Source organism: Amphiura filiformis, chromosome 2 (assembly GCF_039555335.1).
Source record: "Amphiura filiformis chromosome 2, Afil_fr2py, whole genome shotgun sequence".
Classification (NCBI taxonomy): Eukaryota; Metazoa; Echinodermata; class Ophiuroidea; order Amphilepidida; family Amphiuridae; genus Amphiura; species Amphiura filiformis.
The window spans coordinates 86195130-86214099 of record NC_092629.1 but is presented as its reverse complement, the minus strand read 5'-3'; the positions used below and the strand labels follow the sequence as shown (position 1 = coordinate 86214099).

The 18970-nt window shown below is 37.5% G+C and overlaps 1 protein-coding gene and 1 long non-coding RNA gene across 2 annotated transcripts; both read left to right on the top strand.

The window, feature by feature from the left end:
- The first annotated feature begins 3946 nt into the window (after nucleotides 1–3946).
- LOC140144269 (uncharacterized) lies at nucleotides 3947–12632 on the top strand. Its single transcript, XM_072166090.1, has 7 exons — nucleotides 3947–4226; nucleotides 4781–4891; nucleotides 6154–6363; nucleotides 8474–8575; nucleotides 9882–9983; nucleotides 10360–10435; nucleotides 12554–12632. Exons 1-7 carry the CDS (start codon nucleotides 3947–3949, stop codon nucleotides 12630–12632), a joined length of 960 nt encoding a protein of 319 aa, XP_072022191.1.
- A 1673-nt stretch (nucleotides 12633–14305) lies between these two features.
- Nucleotides 14306–16758, top strand: LOC140137449 (uncharacterized). Its single transcript, XR_011856842.1, has 3 exons — nucleotides 14306–14498; nucleotides 15709–15743; nucleotides 16699–16758. It is a non-coding gene; the product is annotated as an uncharacterized lncRNA (long non-coding RNA).
- The last annotated feature ends 2212 nt before the right edge of the window (nucleotides 16759–18970 follow it).

The window sequence follows — 18970 nt, the reverse complement described above, 5'->3', positions numbered from 1 at the left end:
AACCCGGTATCCGAAGATTTTCGTCTGATATCAAAATCGTGCATAGCAATTCACGTGTATCGATCCCGTGTATTCATTTTAGTGTCTCTGCTGCACCAAATACCGTAATTATTAGCCAGACGATGTCGGTGTGTCTCATACACTTGAAAATACGAGTTGAACAGATATGATAGTCGTTAGCTTGCGTCTTGAGAAAAGGCCGTGCGTCTTGAACTCAAAATCTGACCAAAATTCTAATTTTATTTTGCGTTGGTCCTGTATGGACTACAGCGCGCAGGCTATAGCTGCACTTACTACTCCAGTGGAGGCAGTATGACCATTGACCGCAATGTCGTATACAAGCTTACTCACACAGCGAGAAATCAATAATACCCCGGCTTTGTCAGTAGCCTTAGTCAGGTCCCTTGGGTAATTATGCGTCTCATAAGGTCGGAATAAAATGGCCATGCGTGGCTGTGGATTCAATCTACCATGGCGATTTCTACCATGAAGATATCGGGGCGATGACACTGCACACCGACACCGCCTGGCTAATAATTATTTGGTGGAGCAGAGACACTAAAATGAATACACGGGATCGATACACGTGAATTGCTATGCACGATTTTGATATCAGACGAAAATCTTCGAATACTGGGTTAAAATTGATGAATATCTCCCGCAAATGAATTTTTCTCAAGAAACCAGATGTGGTCTCATACACTTGAAAATACGTGTTGAACAGATATGATAGTCGCTAGAATGCGCTTTGAAAATTGGCCGTGCGCTTTGAACTCAAAATCTGACAATTTTATATTGCGTTGGTCCTATATCATGATATGGACTACAGCGTGTAGTACAGCTGCACTCACTGTAGGCAGTATAAAAGTCGATGACCATTGACCTCAATGGGGTATACAAGCTTATTCACGCACAACCAAGATCAATTACCCGGCTATTGTGAGTAGCCTTAGTTATGTCCCTCGACTAATTATTAGTTTTAAAGAGCTTTAAAGGTTTGAACCAAATGGCTAATCGTGGCTGTGGATTCGGCCTACCATGGCGATTCCTGCCATGAAGATATAGGGTCGATGACACTGTGCACTGTGCGACGTCTACTTACGAAAAACGCGGTTATCTACTAGCTTTCGTGCAGGCTGCTTATGCACAAAACAGAATCTTGGACCATGACTGACCCCGATAGAATCATTTGCTTTATTCCGTGTAGTAACTGGATAATTGTACGATATTATGCTTGCTGCGTTGTTTATGATATTAAATTATATTTTTTCACAAAGGTCCTGTATCAGAGTACGAATTCCAAACGAACCGAATTAGTGCCCAGGAGGGAGATCATACAGCCGTAGCATTGATCATTAAACGAACAGGAGACACGAGCCAAGCTGGATACGTCCGTAAGTAGCCCATATTTATGGCACCAGGCAGTAGGATCCACAACATGCTCATCTATCAGGGCACAGTTCTTTAACCCCAATACATGTGCACATTCATTGAATGACCTTTGAAAATTTGGGTACAACTTGAGGTCAAATTTTGCACTATGATTGTTCAATTGAGGTTATTGAACTGTGCCATTGGGATAAGGCTATTGTGTTCCATAGTGAGGGCACCAACAAGAGGTTGACAAAGAACAGATTATCATTCATATGAGATTATCTGAACGGGAGAGCGTGGCGCAATGGTTAGGGTACTTGCCTTTAGTGCATGAGGTCCAGGGTTCAATTCCCGGCGGTGGCGATTTGCTGGAATATTGACTTGGAAAAAAAAAGTCTGAAATTAATTGGCAACATCTGTAGATTAAATTCAGACTGCCGCTCTCCCCATGGTGTATTTAGAATTGGGGAAATGAATCATGAAAGTACTCAGTCCTTCGGAGGGGACGTTAATCCGTCGGTCCCGTGTGCAGAGAGCCATACCTGTACATGTATTTCGCAGCCAGTTTCGAAAAGAGTAGGGTGTTAACCCCTGACTGTTCCCAACCCGTCCCGGTGTTCAAATGGACCCCAATGGAAATAAGCTTCAAAAGAGGCTTTCTTGGGTTATCCAGGGTTGTCAAAATCCGAACAAATCAAGTCGAAATAATTCGATGATTGCAGGCCCTTCGCTATTTTCCGTCCCTCATATGCATGCATGTCAAGCGAGACAAAGAAACATGACAAAGACCGACAACCAGCTGACATTTCATATCTACCAAGTAATGTTCTCTTGGGGGGGGGGGGGGCTGACACGGCTAGGACTATATTTAGATATTTTGGAGCTTTCTTATTTTAAGAGCCTTAAGGAATCAGTCCGATTATGTTGTTGAGCTGAAAATTTTTACCTATTTCCCACAAACTTGTTGTCTTAATTAGAGCAACATTTTAGTGACAGGAATTTCGTGAAAGAGCATCTTGAAGAATTGAACATGCTGAACGGGGGTCTGATGAATTGTCAGAGATGTGTCAGATGTGCAATCTAAGAATCTTGAGCGCCGCATATACAGAATGCACTTTATTCAGTCAATATTTAGTAATGGCCTTTCCCAGGGTCATTAACCAGGAGTGGACAAAGACTTTCAATATTGTATAAATTAACAAAACTTGCCCTTCATGCTTACATTCTGGCCTTAAGTTACATCGTAACGCAAGAGCAACCACACTTTCCCCGTAATAATATTGTTTTATTTTAAAATTTTAAAGATTATTTTAAGGACCTTCACTTGGTTTTTGTTGGGTATCTACCAGGTTTTAATGTGCATCCCTTCAGGACTCTACCAAACCAACTTTTTTAGCTTCCTTTTATGGTCCTATAACATTCAAGATGTTAACAGAAAATATTTCCCGGCACTCCGGCCATAGTCAAGGTTGAAGGTCAACACAGTGGTCAAATTTCAAAGTTGCTCAAATCCGGTTAACAAGCACACCAAATTATTTCTCTCATTGCAAGGATTCAGAAAAAGTATACTTTGACCTACCTGCAACATACCTTTCTTGAGTTATAAGCAAAAAGGTCAAATTTTGGGTGGTGGTCAGTGTTTTTGGCCACACAGGGGCCAAAAATTAAAAACGCTCCGATTTGAACGAAATTGGTCTCAAATTACTTGTTATGTAAAAATACCATGTAGGATGTTTCGTTACCTAGGAAACATCATAACAGAGGTTGTGGTCAATAGGCTGTAATGGGGGATTGACCTTTATGGCCAATTTGGTCAATAACAAAGCATTTTAGACAGAGCAAACGATTCCTTTTTTGACTTGCTTTTGCATGACAAGCAATTTGAGACCATTTGCGTTGAAATCGCAGCATTTTTAATTTTTGGCCCCTATGTGGCCAAAAAAACTGACCACCGCCCAAAATTTGACATTTTTGCTTATAACTCAAGAACGGTATGTCGTAGGTAGGTCAAAATTTGACCACTGTGTTGACCTTTAACCTTGAATATGGGCGGAGTGCCGGGAAATATTTTTTGTTAACATCTTGAATGTGTTATAGGACCATAAAAGGAAGCTAAAAAGTTGATTTGGTAGAGTCCTGGGGGATGCACATTAAAACCTGGTAGATACCCGACTAGCAACAAGTATTTATATGCGCCTTTGCCTAGGGATTCAATGCGCATTTGTTTACAACGATCAGTCACTAACATGTTCGCCTGCGACGCCAAGGGTCCCGAGATCGATTCCCACTCCCGGCTAAAATAATGGTTTTTTTCTTCACATTCATTTTGAATCCAAAATTATTTATTTTCATATGTATACATTTCACTGGGAAATATATTTTGTGCTTTTTTTTTTTCTGTAACAGGGCCAATAGAGCTAAAAACGCACCTCGGCTCGGGGCGTCCAACGTCCAGGCAGCGTTGCCGTCATATTGTCTGTTTTATTTACGCTAGATCGGCTGTTGCCGCATTAAATGACTGTCGTCTACCATCGTCTGAAATAACTAGTCAATTCGTCTCAGATTTAAACCAATGTCTGTTGGTGCAACCATGAAGTTATTCTTTTTATTATCCCAAACAGATGTTTCAACAAAGCCTGTAACCGCCTCACCCGAGTTGGACTACGAAACAATTGATAATATACTAGTTGGCTTCAATGCCCTGGAAACTGAAAAATCTATCGTATTGGATATTGTGCCTGATACTGAACCTGAGTCGCCTGAAACCCTTATGATTTGCCTCAGCGACCCTGGACAGGGTGAGGCCATTGGACCTCTGAATTTTGTCGTCGTTACCATTTATGACGATGATGGTATGCTATCTTGTTCTCCTGCGATTTGCTCTTTGTACTTGTTTGTTTGTTTGTTTGTTTGTTTGTTTGTTTGTTTGTTTGTTTGTTTGTTTGTTTGTTTGTTTGTTTATTTATTTATTTATTTATTTACTTTATGTATTAAAAACGGAGAATCACTTTAAATTTACTGAAACATCTGGGTTACAATGCAACTGCATTAATTAATTAATTTATTTATTTATCTATTTATTTATTTATTTATTTATTTATTTATTTATTTATTTATTTACTTATTTATTTATTATTTATTTATTTATTTATATTTATTTATTTATTTATTTATTTATTTATATATTTATTTATTTATGTATATTTATTTTATTTTATTTGATCAAAAACGGAGAATCACTTTAAATTTACTGAAACATGTGCGTTATAATGCAACTGAATGTAGTGCTGTATAAGCAATCCTATGCTAGATTCTGCGTCATTATTAAAGAGTCGCATATTTTAAGTGGTGTATCCCAAATGTTCATTTTAACTGTACTATTTTAATGATCATACTTATTTTACAGTTGGATATTGCTTCAATGAAGATACGCATGTTGTTTCTGAGAATGAAAATGATGGTTTGCTTTCGCTATTCATAAAGAAAAACGGTCCTACTGACACCGAAACGACCATCAGTAAGAATATTTACATATTTCTCTCATGGTATTCCCAGGCCCTTGCAACTCCTATACCAATGTAATACAAGAAAGGGTGGAGAGACAACCTCCCCTTGGCCCGCACACCGATATCGCCTGGCTAATAATTACTTGGTACAGCAGAGATACTAAAATCAATACCCGGGATCGATACACGTGAATGTGCTATGCACGATTTGATATTCAGACGATAAATCTTTGGATACCGGGGTAGAAAATGATGAATATCTCCCGTAATTTATTTATTCCAAAGAAGCCAGATTTTGTTCCTTGCACTTGAATATATGTGTTGAACGGATATGATAGTCGTTAGCTTGCGTCTTGAGAAAGAACCGTGCGTCTTGAACTCAAAAACTGACAAAAATTCTGATTTTATATGTGCCGAACTATAGCGCAGCGTAGGCTAGCTGCACTCACTTGTGGAGGCAGTGTAAAAGCAGGCTACCTCATGGCGTATAGCCTACATGCTCACTCACACACAGATACGTCAATTACCAGGCTATTGTCAGTAGCCTTAGTCGGATGTCCCTCGGCTCATTATGCGTCTCAAAACTATTAAACAGGTCGGAACAAAATGGCCATGCGTGGCTGTGGATTCAACCTACCATGGCGATTTCTGCCATGAAGATATCGGGGCGATGACACTGTGGCCCGCGCCATTGATAATTCAGGGCTGCTGTGCTGAAATCACGGGAGTGCCGAATAGATGGCATGTCTAAATCCCGGGATTTCCGGGGCGTGCCGAAATCCGCGGCGGGATTTAGGCAAGCGAGATAAGCTGAGAATAAGCTGAGATGAATTTACGTGTGTATGCCATTCATGCAGAAAGGACTCTGAATTTGTATCATTATTTTATTGAATGACTGAAAGTTTTTCCATGATATGGCGGGTCAGAGGGTAGCGTGTCCTATAGCTTGATATAATTGTGAGCTAAGAAAGGATCATTAAACTTGTAAATGTAATATATTGAAGCTTAAATGGAATAAATTCGCGCGAAGCGCGATTAAATTTGCTTTTTAAAAGCTAAAATGGTCAAATATAAGATTAATTTTGTCAAAATCACATGCAAACATGCGTTTCTATCCTCATTTTATCAAATTTATCTTCTTTTTAAGCCCTGGTGGGCGCGCGCCCGTTTAAAAAGGGCTGTATACGGTACTGCATACCTTCAAACAGATTATTGTAATTTGTATTGACCTGAACGCTATCATACCCTTCCGTTCATATTCTCTAATTTTCAGGTGTTCTACACGTTGACCAAACTGCAGCTTTCGGATCTGATTATACCATATCCCCCACAGTTGTATCATTCCCAACGGGAGTGGACACTAATCAAGTAGACATAAACATATTCAACGATGGCGAAATAGAGCCGTTGGAAACATTTCATCTTCAGCTCATTTCTGGTGGTAATGTTGTCTGTACGGCAGTGGTGTGGATTCGAGATGCTGGTGAGCTCATGTTACATACTGCAGTTACTGTCCATTTTCCTATACATAATACACAGTACTCTCACCATTGACACGTGACCTCTACAAACAGTGCATGTTATATGGGCATTGCCTAGTTAACGTCGTCACTGTGTGAAAAATAACCGGCCAATATTTAAAGTACTCTCTGAAATTCTAGAAAATATAGTTTTGTAACATGTCCTAAATTTTTAGCTAATTTAGGTGTTTTTGAGATATTCGCACTTTGGTGTTTTAGGAAGGATATGTAAACCACAGATAACACCAAAAAATATGAAGAAATTATTTCCAAACCGTGTTAAGTCTGCAACCATTATGTTTCTCATTTTCAAGAATGCTGGTTAACAATATGCAGACTATTGTCTCATTTCGTAAACAAAGGCCCACACAGTATTGTTACCTAGCGTTTGCTTTATAATCGTTCACCAACTTCACCCAACTGAAACTATAATACCAGCTCATTGCTCATTGCACAGGTAAAACAGAAACATAATGTAGTGTGGATTTAACCAGAGAAGATCTGATTTAACATATATAGTTGAGCTGTTTTCAATGAGTGTTATCTTGGTTTCATAGCTTTTAATGGGGTTTAAGTCCTACAAAGGTCGTGGTGAATTCTACTTTGCGAGCTCACGAATATGGAATATGCTTTAATATTATACTGCGCCCAAAAAGTACAGTACACTTGGAAAAGTAATCACAATTTCAAAACTGAACAATATTGGGGTAAATTTTTTTTTTTAATAGATGCACTTTCTTAATAGATTCACTAACTAATCCTGCGCATTTTGACACCACATAATTGAATCCAATGAGACCCGAAGAAGTAAAGTTACACGCAACTGAATAGACGAAGGTCCAGTTTTATAAATTAAAAACTGGTCTATACAAGGTGCAAAAACATTCCAACAAGCACAACAATGATACAACACGGAATCTTCAATGAAGCTTGATATAAAACAGTTTTTATTTCAGTTTTTACTTCTCTGTACTTTTCAGACCAGATGTCTAGTCTGTGGAGATTTGAATAGGCCAGTTTGTCACTTTTAAAACTGGACCTTCGTCTAATCAAATGCTTGTAACTTTGCTTCTGATAGTCACATTGGATTCAATGTGGTGTCATAATGTGCCGGATTAAATTTTAAAAAATTATTCCAATATGGTTCAGTTTTGAAATTGTGATTATTTTGTTCAAGTGTAAGGATGGTTTAGTTTTAGAATTAGGATTTTTCTTCCAAGTGTAAGGATACGGTTTTAGCGCAGTTATAGTATACCGTAGTTTTAGTATTTGTTGTTGTTGTTGCTTTTGTTAAATTAATTTGCAGACCCATCGTAGTCCTTGTAGTATATTATTGTTTTGAGGTAGTGAGAATGCTAGGAGGACCTGCTATAGACTTATGTTGAAAGGCCCCGGGACCTCACTGTCTCATTTTGCCAAAATTGAAAAATGGGATATTTTTGCACTTGTACCTCGAATTCAGTAGCAGTTCTTTTATGGGGGCCCACTACTGATTGCATTGGAATTGGTTATTGTTTTGGTAGATTTACTTTGCATTTATTTGGTTTGCACTGAATGCAAGTAAAGTCATTCTATATACAGCAGGAATTCACGATTGAAATACAAAATTAATGAACGCCTTTTATCATGCTAGAAATACACAAAATGCCATTGTTGTTGTTGTCACGTAATTCCCTCATTTAAAGGAGCACCGTGTATTACATGCTGACGCGTCTAATGAATACTCCTGTTTGGAAAAATTAAATATGCAAAGCTATATTCTAAAAAGAATAATTCTGCTCCAACAACCACTTCCCTTCACACACACATGATACTAGTATACCATGATTACCCAACAATAGTCATGGTAACCATGGTAGCCCATGTAGTACCATTTTACATCGCTCCCACTGCAATATATACCTTACCTTTCAAAATCTTTCTTTTTTTACTATGCTAATGTTACAATTGTTTTTAAGAAGTAAATCTTATCCAAACGTTTACATTTCAAGCTATTATTTCAGCACATCAAATCACATCTCCTATCGGGCGCTCATTCCTTTTAAAGGATTGTTTTGTAATGGTTTATTCCAGATACTTGTGATGGTCTTTGCCTGAATGGAGGCATATGTAACTCTGACAACACTTGCACTTGTCTTGATGGATTTACTGGATTTAGATGTGAAATACGACAAGGTAACAATTTATATCGCGTCTAAAATTTTGGAACAGGTTCATCAGGTTTGGTGATTAACAATTTAAAAGTTTTTAATTTGTCAAAACCAGTTGAAGAAACTTACATTTCTTGCTGACAGTTTCGTCAGTGAACCACTGACTTTCTCGAAGCTTGATGTTGTTGTGATGATCCAACAGCCGCTGATGACTGGGAAGCATAAGCTATAACACGTCGAGAACCTTAGGTGATATTATCAATCCGATCGTAGGTACCACAGAACATCATGTGAACAATTCTTATGATCTCGCAGAAGAATTAAGTGGTGTTATGAATGATAGAAGAGAATGAGCAATTTATTTCTCATGATGTTGTCTCATTATTTACAAACGTTCCTATTGACGAATGCCTTGATATTATACGCGATAGACTAGAAAAAGATCCGGATCTTAAAAAAAGCACGCTACTTGAGGTTGAAGACATCATGTCTTTAATGAAGTTTGTCTTGACAACCACATACTTCACTTTCCGGGGCACCATCTATAAACAACAATTTGGTGCAGCGATGGGTTCACCAGTTAGTCCTCTTACAGCCAACATCTTTATGGAGTGGCTAGAGCAACAACAAGCAATCCTCACAGCTCCCCTAGAGTGCAAACCCCTCGTATGGAAACGCTATGTGGATGATCAGTCTTTTCACCACGAGTCTGGCCAGAGACTTAGATATAAATCATGATTTAAAAAAATTCCTTCAACGGGTTGAAACATTGTTTTAGTGATTTCTTTGCACATGGACGTTTCCGAGAGGAATGGGTAACGGGGATGTGCGGCCATATTGTCCCCCATTTTTCAACTACCTCTCACGCACGGACCCCCTTTTTTGTTTCACTGAATTCCCTCTCACCCAATGACCACCTTTTTCGTTTTCCTGTCACCAAAAGACCCCATTTTTCAAAAAATTTGGGAAAATTTCTGATTGAATGAAACCGTTTTTTCAAATATTATTCTTTTTATAACTTTTATATTTGGACCCAAAAATTGTCCCAGTCTCACGGAAAGACCCCCTTTTCGGTGTCTAGGGCTAGGCTCTCACCGCAAGACCCCTAGTTTCGAAATGCTGTCCGCACATCTCCGTCACTTCCAAAGTCGAATGAGGGGGCATGTTTTTATCTTGTAAGCGACTTTATCGAGTGACAACTTTTCGTCGCCCCCGGCGCGTCGTCACCTCGTCTCATTGCTGAAATTTATACAAATATCAATCTTTCAGTGCACCATGTTATCATAATTTCTCGTCATAATTATTTATTTTCATCAATTATTTCACTTCAGATATTCCATGTAATCTTGAATGTTTGAATGGTGGGGTATGCTCAGGACCACCCGAGACATGTGTCTGCCAACCAGGGTTTATAGGTGACCGGTGTGAAATAGGTAGGTTATGAACTACATCAATTAATATTTTACTGAAAAGACTCCCATTCACAAATAAATTATTGGAGAGTACTTTGTAGATAAAGCTACAAGCTAAAGTTCAGCATATTTGTTTGTTTGTTTGTTTGTTTGTTTATTTATTTATTTATTTATTTATTTATTTATTTATTTATTTATTTATTTATTTATTTATTTATTTATTTATTTATTTATTCTATAATTTATTTATTTATTTAATTTACTTATTCATTTATTTATTTATTTATTTATTTATTCTTTTATCTATTCTTTTATTTATTTATTTATTTATTATTTTTTTATTTTTTTATTTATTGTATTTACTTATTTATTTATTTTATCTTCAAACTTTCTGTAGACCTTTGTCCAGATGATTACTGCCAAAATGGAGGGCATTGTTGTCTTGATGTCGACAGGAGGCTTGGGATCTGTCTGTAAGTCATGTCATGTCTGTGTTGCAGTTATCGTCATTTGCTTAAGCGTCCTCCTTCCTCCCCTCTTTCTCCTTTGTGTCGTCGTCGTCGCAGTTATATCATCATAACCAGTAGCGTAGCCAGCGGGGGGGGGGCAGAGTGCCCCCCCTGACAAAAAATGAAAGAAAAAAGTGCCCCTCTGACAAAAAAATAAAAGGGAAAATCAGGAGGGCAAAGGAAAAGAAAAGGGGCAAGGAGCCCTTTTCTACCGAAATTCAGCCCGAAATTACACAATTTTTCAGCGCTACGCGCGCATATTGCAAAGATTAAGCCCTTTCCATCCTGATAAAGGGCGAAAATAGTGTAAAATACCAATTTTTTGCGCGCTACGCGCGCACATCGTCCCAATAAAGCCTTTTGTCTCTATTTATTGTATGATGCAACAGTATTTTTTTTCGTCTGTGCCCCAAAATTTTTATTTTGCCCCCCTGACCAAAAAAGCTGGCTACGCCCCTGATCATAACCCCGGTCATAACCATCTTCGTATAGACGAATCCAATTTCACGCATTCCCACACCTCAATGGCAGCCATCGCTCCATCTCACCTAAAATGTGAAATGATGTGGCCTTAAAGAGTATTTTAAATTGTATTCTATCACCCGTGTTACACGTAGACAAAAGAATAATGACAGTTTACAACATAAAAGAATCTATCATCGAATTTTAAGCGGCTTTAATCCACCCAATTGGGCAGTCACAACACCAGTTTCGTGCTGCGGGGACCCAGTAATGGCCGACCAAATCCTGACCATGACTTGGCTCGTTGGATTCGTCTATACGCCGTAGAAGTGATGTCATAATCGGATTAACTACCATAACAATAGATGAATACAATTTTTGAATATACCGCGCTGCACTGCAGCAGGTTGCACTCATCACATGTCTTCAATCATAATAATAGATTGAATACAATACCGCTCTTTTCCATGTTTTCAAAGAGACTAATCTTACGGGTGCAAGTGATTAGCATTTCTTTGACATCTATGGTTCAATGCATCGGTACCGCATGAACGTTGTAGTGCGGGGCGATATAGTCAAAATGGTATTCATCTATTGCTATGGTAGTTAATCCGATTAACTACGTCACTTTACGGCGTATAGTCCTTGACTCTCCATCCTCATTAGTCATTATCCTCCTCCTCATCATCCCCATCATCATTGTCATCCACATCATCAACATCCTCATTGTCATCGTAACCATCACTGTCATAGTTATCACCATCATCATCGTCGTCGTCACGTCGTCATCATCATCATCATCATCATCATCATCATCATCATCATCATCATCATCATCATCATCATCATGCATCATCATCATTATTATTTTTATCACCGTTATCATCATCGTCGACATAATGAAAAAAGGGGCTCAGTATCGTGGACCCTTGGAAACCAACTGCTATTCGATGTCTGCACTCTGCAGATCAGAACTGAACAATGTGTAAAAAACGATAAGCTATATGTTTAAAAAATTTAAAAATATATTTCAAAATCGCTCCGATTTTGTCAAGAACAACGGTGGAGTATTGTTCTGGTCATAACGATTCAGAAAAAGTATAGTTTGACATACCGTTCTTGAGTTATAAGCAAAAGAAGTCGTTGTTTTGTTTTTTGCAACACAGGGGTCAAAAACTAAAGTAAAATGAAGTCAAGTAAGGAATAGTTCTGACCATCTAAGATGCTTCGTTACCTAGGAAACATCGCAAAACAGGTCATGGTCAAGTATAGAACCCTATGGGCTGCAATGTGTTTGCCCTTTATTGTCGAATTTTGGCAATAACAAAGCATTCTAGATAGTGCAAACTATGCCTTATTTAACTGATGAATAATTTGAGACTATTTTCATTGAAATTGGAACACTTTTAGTTTATTACTCCTGTGCAGATAAAACAAACTTACCCCGCGTATCGTTTATTATCCATTGTTTCTGATCTAGAGACGTGCATTATCCCATCCCATTCAAAAGTTAATTTCCGAGGGTACACGACAGCCCATTCTTCCAACGCAACTACATGTACATTTATATGATATTACTTATTATAAAACCTTTTATGATCGTTTTCTTTGTTTACATAGTTGTGAAGATGGATACACAGGAGACATTTGTGAAATAGCTTTGCCTGAACGACGACAAGGTATTGCTTGGACTGTTTAAAATTAAAATTCATTTATGCCAATATTAATCATAGGAAAAAATAGTAACTGGCAGCAGAAGACACTACTGCCATTTGCAGTCTGACGTCAAAAATCAAGCAAGGGGATTTCAAGTGGGTGGTTATTGATTGGCAAGTGTCATATTTGGGCATAAGTACAGTCCACCATTCAATGTGGAGGATGGGCTAGACTTTATCGATCGATTTTGCTTGAGTATTTTCCTGTTAACCGGGTTTGAGTACTGCAAAGGTCGAACCATGTTTGCTGTGCAGAATAACTGCATTATGAATTGGTTCAATACATTTGAGCTCGATGATGTGAACTGATTTATGATAACGAAAAGATTGCATTTGAAAGAGAGTTCCGTGATGAAATGACATGATTTCGTCAAGTGCTATTATTTAACTTTATTAAGGGATCAAATTTAAACACACAAAAAAGCTTATTTGTCGGATCAGATTTGACAAACAAAATTGCTCAGAGGATCAAAACGTAGGGGAAAACATACCAACAACTTGCTTAAAGAGAAAACCCCGCCAGAGCAGTTCTTCAAAATTTGGTTTTAAAACACCCCTAAACAGGTTTTCCGTCAGTGAGCAAAATGACGCCCTTAAAGGGGAAGCCAGACCAGAGCCAGGTCTTTTGTGGTGAACCAAACCTGCCTGGTTATCAAATAATCAGTGACAAGGTTATCTTTGATTTTGACAGGTGCTAATTGGTGTTTTAATTTCAAATTCAGAAATAACCTTATCACTGATCAATTTGATAACCAGTCAGGTTTGGTTCACCACAAAAGACCTGGCTCTGGTCTGGCTTCCCCTTTAAGGGCGTCATTTTGCTCACTGACGGAAAACCTGTTTAGGGGTGTTTTAAAACCAAATTTTGGTCACGCATGTGTACACTTTCATATCTGAGTGTCTCTGCCCCTTCAATATGGTGTGATGTTTGGAATGGGCTATTCCATTTAAAATCCACCCCGTGGAAGATTTTGGAAATATCTTCCACAGAGGGAGTATGTTTTTTAACTGTAATTGGTCAGGGCTAATCATTTTGAAACTCATACTCCTCTGTATTATGATTTTACCTATGTCTTCAAATCTGAAGTATTTCAAATAAAAGTTACCCAATTATCTATTCTATTCATAACTCATACTCCCCCTGTGGATGATATTTCCAAAATCTTCCACAGAGGGAGTGTGGATTTAAATGTAATAGTTCATTTGGTCATAAGTCTGATATTATAAATAATAATGCTGTAAAGATTTTATAGGTACTACACCCTGTGGGAAAATAGTGACTTATTTTTGCATTTTCTCAAAAATAATAAAACACTAGTAACAAGAGTTATGTATATTATTGGGGCAAGGAATCCAATAACTACACTGAAATTTCAGTGCCTCAAGACAAGCGGTTCCGTATATATGATAGGAAATGAGGTACATCCTACTGGTACCTTATTTATTATCATAAATAACGAACCGCTTGTCTTGGGTCACTGAAATTCCAGTGTAGTAATTGGATTCCTCGCCCCTATAATATACATAACTTTTGTTACCAGTGTGTTCTTAGTTTTTGAGAAAAATGCAAAAATAGACACATTTTTATCGAGGGGTGTAGTACCTACTTAAAACGATTCTAATATGTCGACAATATTACACGTTTTGTCATAGGTTTGTCTAATGGTGGCATGTTTGGTATCATTTTTGGCGCGCTTGGAATTATAGCCATGATTGGAATTCTCGTCATTGCGTTCATTTGCCACAGGCAGAGGCGTCGTCAACCAACTGCACCAGTTCCTGTATATGCAGTTTATGAACCCAATCAGGCACAAAGCTTTGGATATCCAACTTCAGAAAATTGGAGTCTGGTAAGCTATAGAAGTCCGTTGAATATTTAATATTACTGAGTGGTGTCTGTTTGCTATGTCTTTTTTGTTTGTTTGTCTGTCAGCCAACGGCCCCCCCCCCCTCATCATGGCCGTCTGACGAAAAGCTTTGGTGAAAAAATGGTGTCCATCAATTGACAATTTTGGGGGATATGCGGGATTTACGGACGCGTGGCTCGCGTGGGTAAAAACAGGGGGCGGTGAGAACAAAATTATTTTTTGCTCTTTAGGTAGCTATAGCGCCTATTATACTTTTTTTTTTGCTCTTCACTTTTTCAAACCATCGAAAAAAAATGGGTCAGTAATTCGCAACTTCCATCGGCAAAAAATATTTCCATCGGTACATTCCGAAATCTTGGCTACGCCCGAGGGGAGGGGCACTTCAATATGAAATGGATATATAGGTGTAGGGCTGACTGGGGAGCACTTCAATATGAAATGGATTTAGGTGTAGGGCTGACACTTTCACAGTAAGGAGCATTCGGTGAGAGCAAAATGTAAAACAATATGGGGTAATTGGGTGATAACATGATTTTTTGGCATTCGATGAGAGCAAAATATAAAAAATAGGGGTCATCGGGTGAAAAAATAACCTTTTTTTAATGGAACCTTAGGTGAGCCGAAAAAGTGCCACAGAACCTCGAACATTGAATTTCTAGTTCTAAATGGCTCTAAATTTCTTTGTTTTGTTTTTTCAAAACAAGTCACAAAATCAGCGATGAAAGTTGCTGTTCAAATTGAAAAATAAGAGTATTTGGGTGACAGATTAAATGGAAAAAGGAGGTCTTCTGGTGACAGGATATGTGTATGTGAGGAAATACCCCCCTCCTCCCCGTGTAATTCACTTTCCCAAATTTAATTTTTTTTGACCTTTCGTATTGAAGATATAGGGCGTACATGTTTTTCGCAAAAGACCTAAAATCTTGTAGGTCTTTTTTTGAAAAAAAAAAAAAAAGGTATATCTTCAATACGAAATGTCAAAATGTTCAAATTATTAACGTCTTTTCCTCCTAGCTACGCCACTGATGACAACTTCTTTCTGTTTGTCTGTGTGTCCTGTAGCAGCCTGTCTGTCTGTCTGTCTCCGTTGCTGTCTGTTTGTCCCCTTCTCTCTCCCCCTTATTCTCTCCCTGTCGCTCTTTTTCATATCTCATTCTCATTAAACTTCTTTATTTTATTATCAATATCTTAGGTACCAAGACCTTACACGTCCATATATAGGTCGGGGTAAGTACATTGTGTTTGTTATATGTAAACGAGCTTCTCAACCCGTCTACAAAATGTTTTCTCCTTTTCCTTCTTCTATTTTTTTCTTCATCTTCTTCGCCTCCCTGTCCGTGTTCTTTGATCATCTACTGATCTTCTATTCTGCTTCACCACGTTTACTGCATCTCCACCCCTTCAAATGCAATAATATGCCTAATTTTATAATTGTAGCATAGCAGTTATTGAATTTGTTTCATTTATCAAGTTGATTTAAATTAAAATCTAGTCAACTGGACTTACTATTTATTGACTGGCGACGATCCACATCATATCCTGGATGCTTCCTCAAGCCGTCTGATTTTTCGGCGGCGATTGGTCAGTGACCCGTGACGGGGTCACAGAACTGAGACGTCGGGGGATCTTTTGGATAGCAGAACTGTAGGCCCTCGCCAAGTTGTGGCGCATACGTCCTCCTCTGTTCAGAGATTGCTCCTCCCGCTTCACATAAACAGCCTCTTTCACACCTCTTTCAAACTGCACCGCGATTCTCTGTCCAATATGACAACGTCCTTGTTATCGAATGTGTGGTTGGTACTGTTGAGATGTGAGTATACAGCAGAGTCTCCACAACCGGATGCGCTTGCTCTTTTATGCTGATACATGCGCTTGGCCAGCGGTTCTTTAGTTTCCCCTCTATACAAGTCCTTGCACCCATTGTCTGTACATGGGATAGCATAGACAAGGCTTGAGGAAGCATCCAGGATATAGGATGTGAAACATCGCCAGTCAATAAATAGTAAGTCCAGTTGACTAGATTTTAATTTAAATCAACTTGATATTTTATATACCTGGATGACTGAAAATATACACAAATATAAATGTGTTGCATTATTTCCTCAATTTTAATGTGTGCAACATGAAAGGCATGAATGGTTTTAAGTAACTCATATTTGTTTGTTGCTGTGTTTTGTTTCAGGGGAACATTATATTGAAATGAAACATCTAAGAGCATTCAACCAGTGAACTAAACGCACATGTCAGAGGCATACAGCCTTGTTATATGTCTTTCTTAAATGCCTATTTAGTGATCCCAGCGAAGATGTAACAAATAATATTGTTTATTAATTGCCTAAAAGTAAAGGATAAGTCAATAAAATTGTGATTAGGTATTTTTTAAATGAAGAAATTGGCAAAAATTGAGGAAAACAGTAGTATAGTACCGGTAGTATTTACAAAGCTGAATTCAAAAACATGTAGCTAATTAAGGTAGCGAATACAGGTTCATATAAAATGTCTTATTTTGTCTACACCCCTGTGGTAAATTTGGGACTATTTTTGCATTTTTCTCAAAAAATAATAACACACTGGTAACAAAAGTTATGTATATTATTGGGGCAAGGAATCCAATTACTACACTGAAATTTCAGTGACTCAAGACAAGCGGTTCAGTATAGGAAATGAGTTACACCCTATAGCGGTACCTCTTTTCTGATCATAAATAATGTACCGCTTGTCTTGAGTCACTGAAATTCCAGTGTAGTAATTGGATTCCTTGCCCCGATAATATACATAACTTTTGTAACCACTGTGTTATTAGTTTTCGAGAAAAATGCAAAAATAGACACAAATTTATCGAGGGGTGTATTATAGTACCCCCTTAATACACGGCTAGGCTTTTGATTTTACACTTGAAGTTGCATGCTATATGTTAGCACTAACAAAGATACCAATTTTGAATTTTGATCATTTTAAAGATCTTCCGTATGACAAAATCACTAAATAGCTAGCTATTAAGTGGTATTTTAGTTATGGTTTTGGTATAATTTGTATTCTAGGTTTGTTATGTAGATTGCAATATTCTTATGCGTTGAAAAATAGGTATTACAGCCTATACCAACATTGTACAATAATGATTTTGTATACAAAAATGTAATTAGAATGGTTCGTAACTCTTTTATATTTATAAGAATGCGGCATTTTGACACTTTAAGCTATTACTACAGTACCGTCGACATTGTGGGTATTGGGTCACCCCAATGTTTGATATCAAGTCACTAAGTTGATAAACCTTTAGAATTTTATATGACAGTACCAACATTGTATAGTAAGTACAAGATTGTTATTATAAATGGTTTGTTACTTTGTATAATTCAAATTTATATGCGACATTTAAGTTGTCTTTATATTAAAATCTCTGCATATATTCAATTGTGATATTTAAGGTAATTACCGGTATAGTCAGTACCGGCCAGACGAAACGCCTCCACATTTGATATTCAAATAACTTAAGGTTAAACCATTGGATTTTATTTACATATTATAGCACCAACTTTGTACAATAACTGTTTTTATACAAAAATGTAATTAGGTTTGTAACTTTGTATTGTATTAAAAAGAATATTGCGACACTTAAGCTATAGGTCTATTAGTGGTAGTGAAAACCTCCTGGAATATTTGAGGGACATTTTAGATTTCGCGATTTTCCCGCCACTGGTAGCTCATGTGCAAGAAAGAAACAATAAGAACTCAACTTAGTGAAAAGAACTTGCAGAAAATTTATATTTTTCTACTTTAAAAAGATGTATATTATAGTACCAACATTGTACAATAACTATTTTTATACAAAAATGTAGTTAGAAATGGTTTGTAACTTTGTATTATATTAAAAAGAATATTGTGACACTTCAGCTATTATTGGTAGTCAGCACAGTCGACATGGGGGAGGGGGTAGTCATCGAACGCCCTTATGTTTTACATTAACTCAGTTGTTAAACCTAAAATATATAAAGGCTACATAGTATTTTGAAGACTGCTATGGCAAGTATATTGCACAATAGAACAGAAAAACCTGGTTTTTCGTCGATAAACCTGGTTTTTCAATCGAAAACCTGGTTTTTCGATCGAAAAACCTGGTTTTTCGATCGAAAACCAGGTTTTCAAATCGAAAACCAGGTTTATCAATTCGATTGTCAGAGTTTTGGTTTTTCGGCTGATAAACCAGGTTTATCAAAAACTATGACAATCCAATCGATAAACTTGGTTTTTCGATTTTATAAACCTGGTTTTTCAATCGAAAAACCAGGTTTTTCGAATTTGATTGTCATAGTTTTTGAAAACCAAGTTTATCGGCCGAGAAACCTGGTTTTTCACTGATAAACTTGGTTTTTCAATTCGATTGTCATAGTTTTTATTGATAAACCTGGTTTTTCAATCAAAAACCAGGTTTTCGAATTCGATTGTCATAGTTT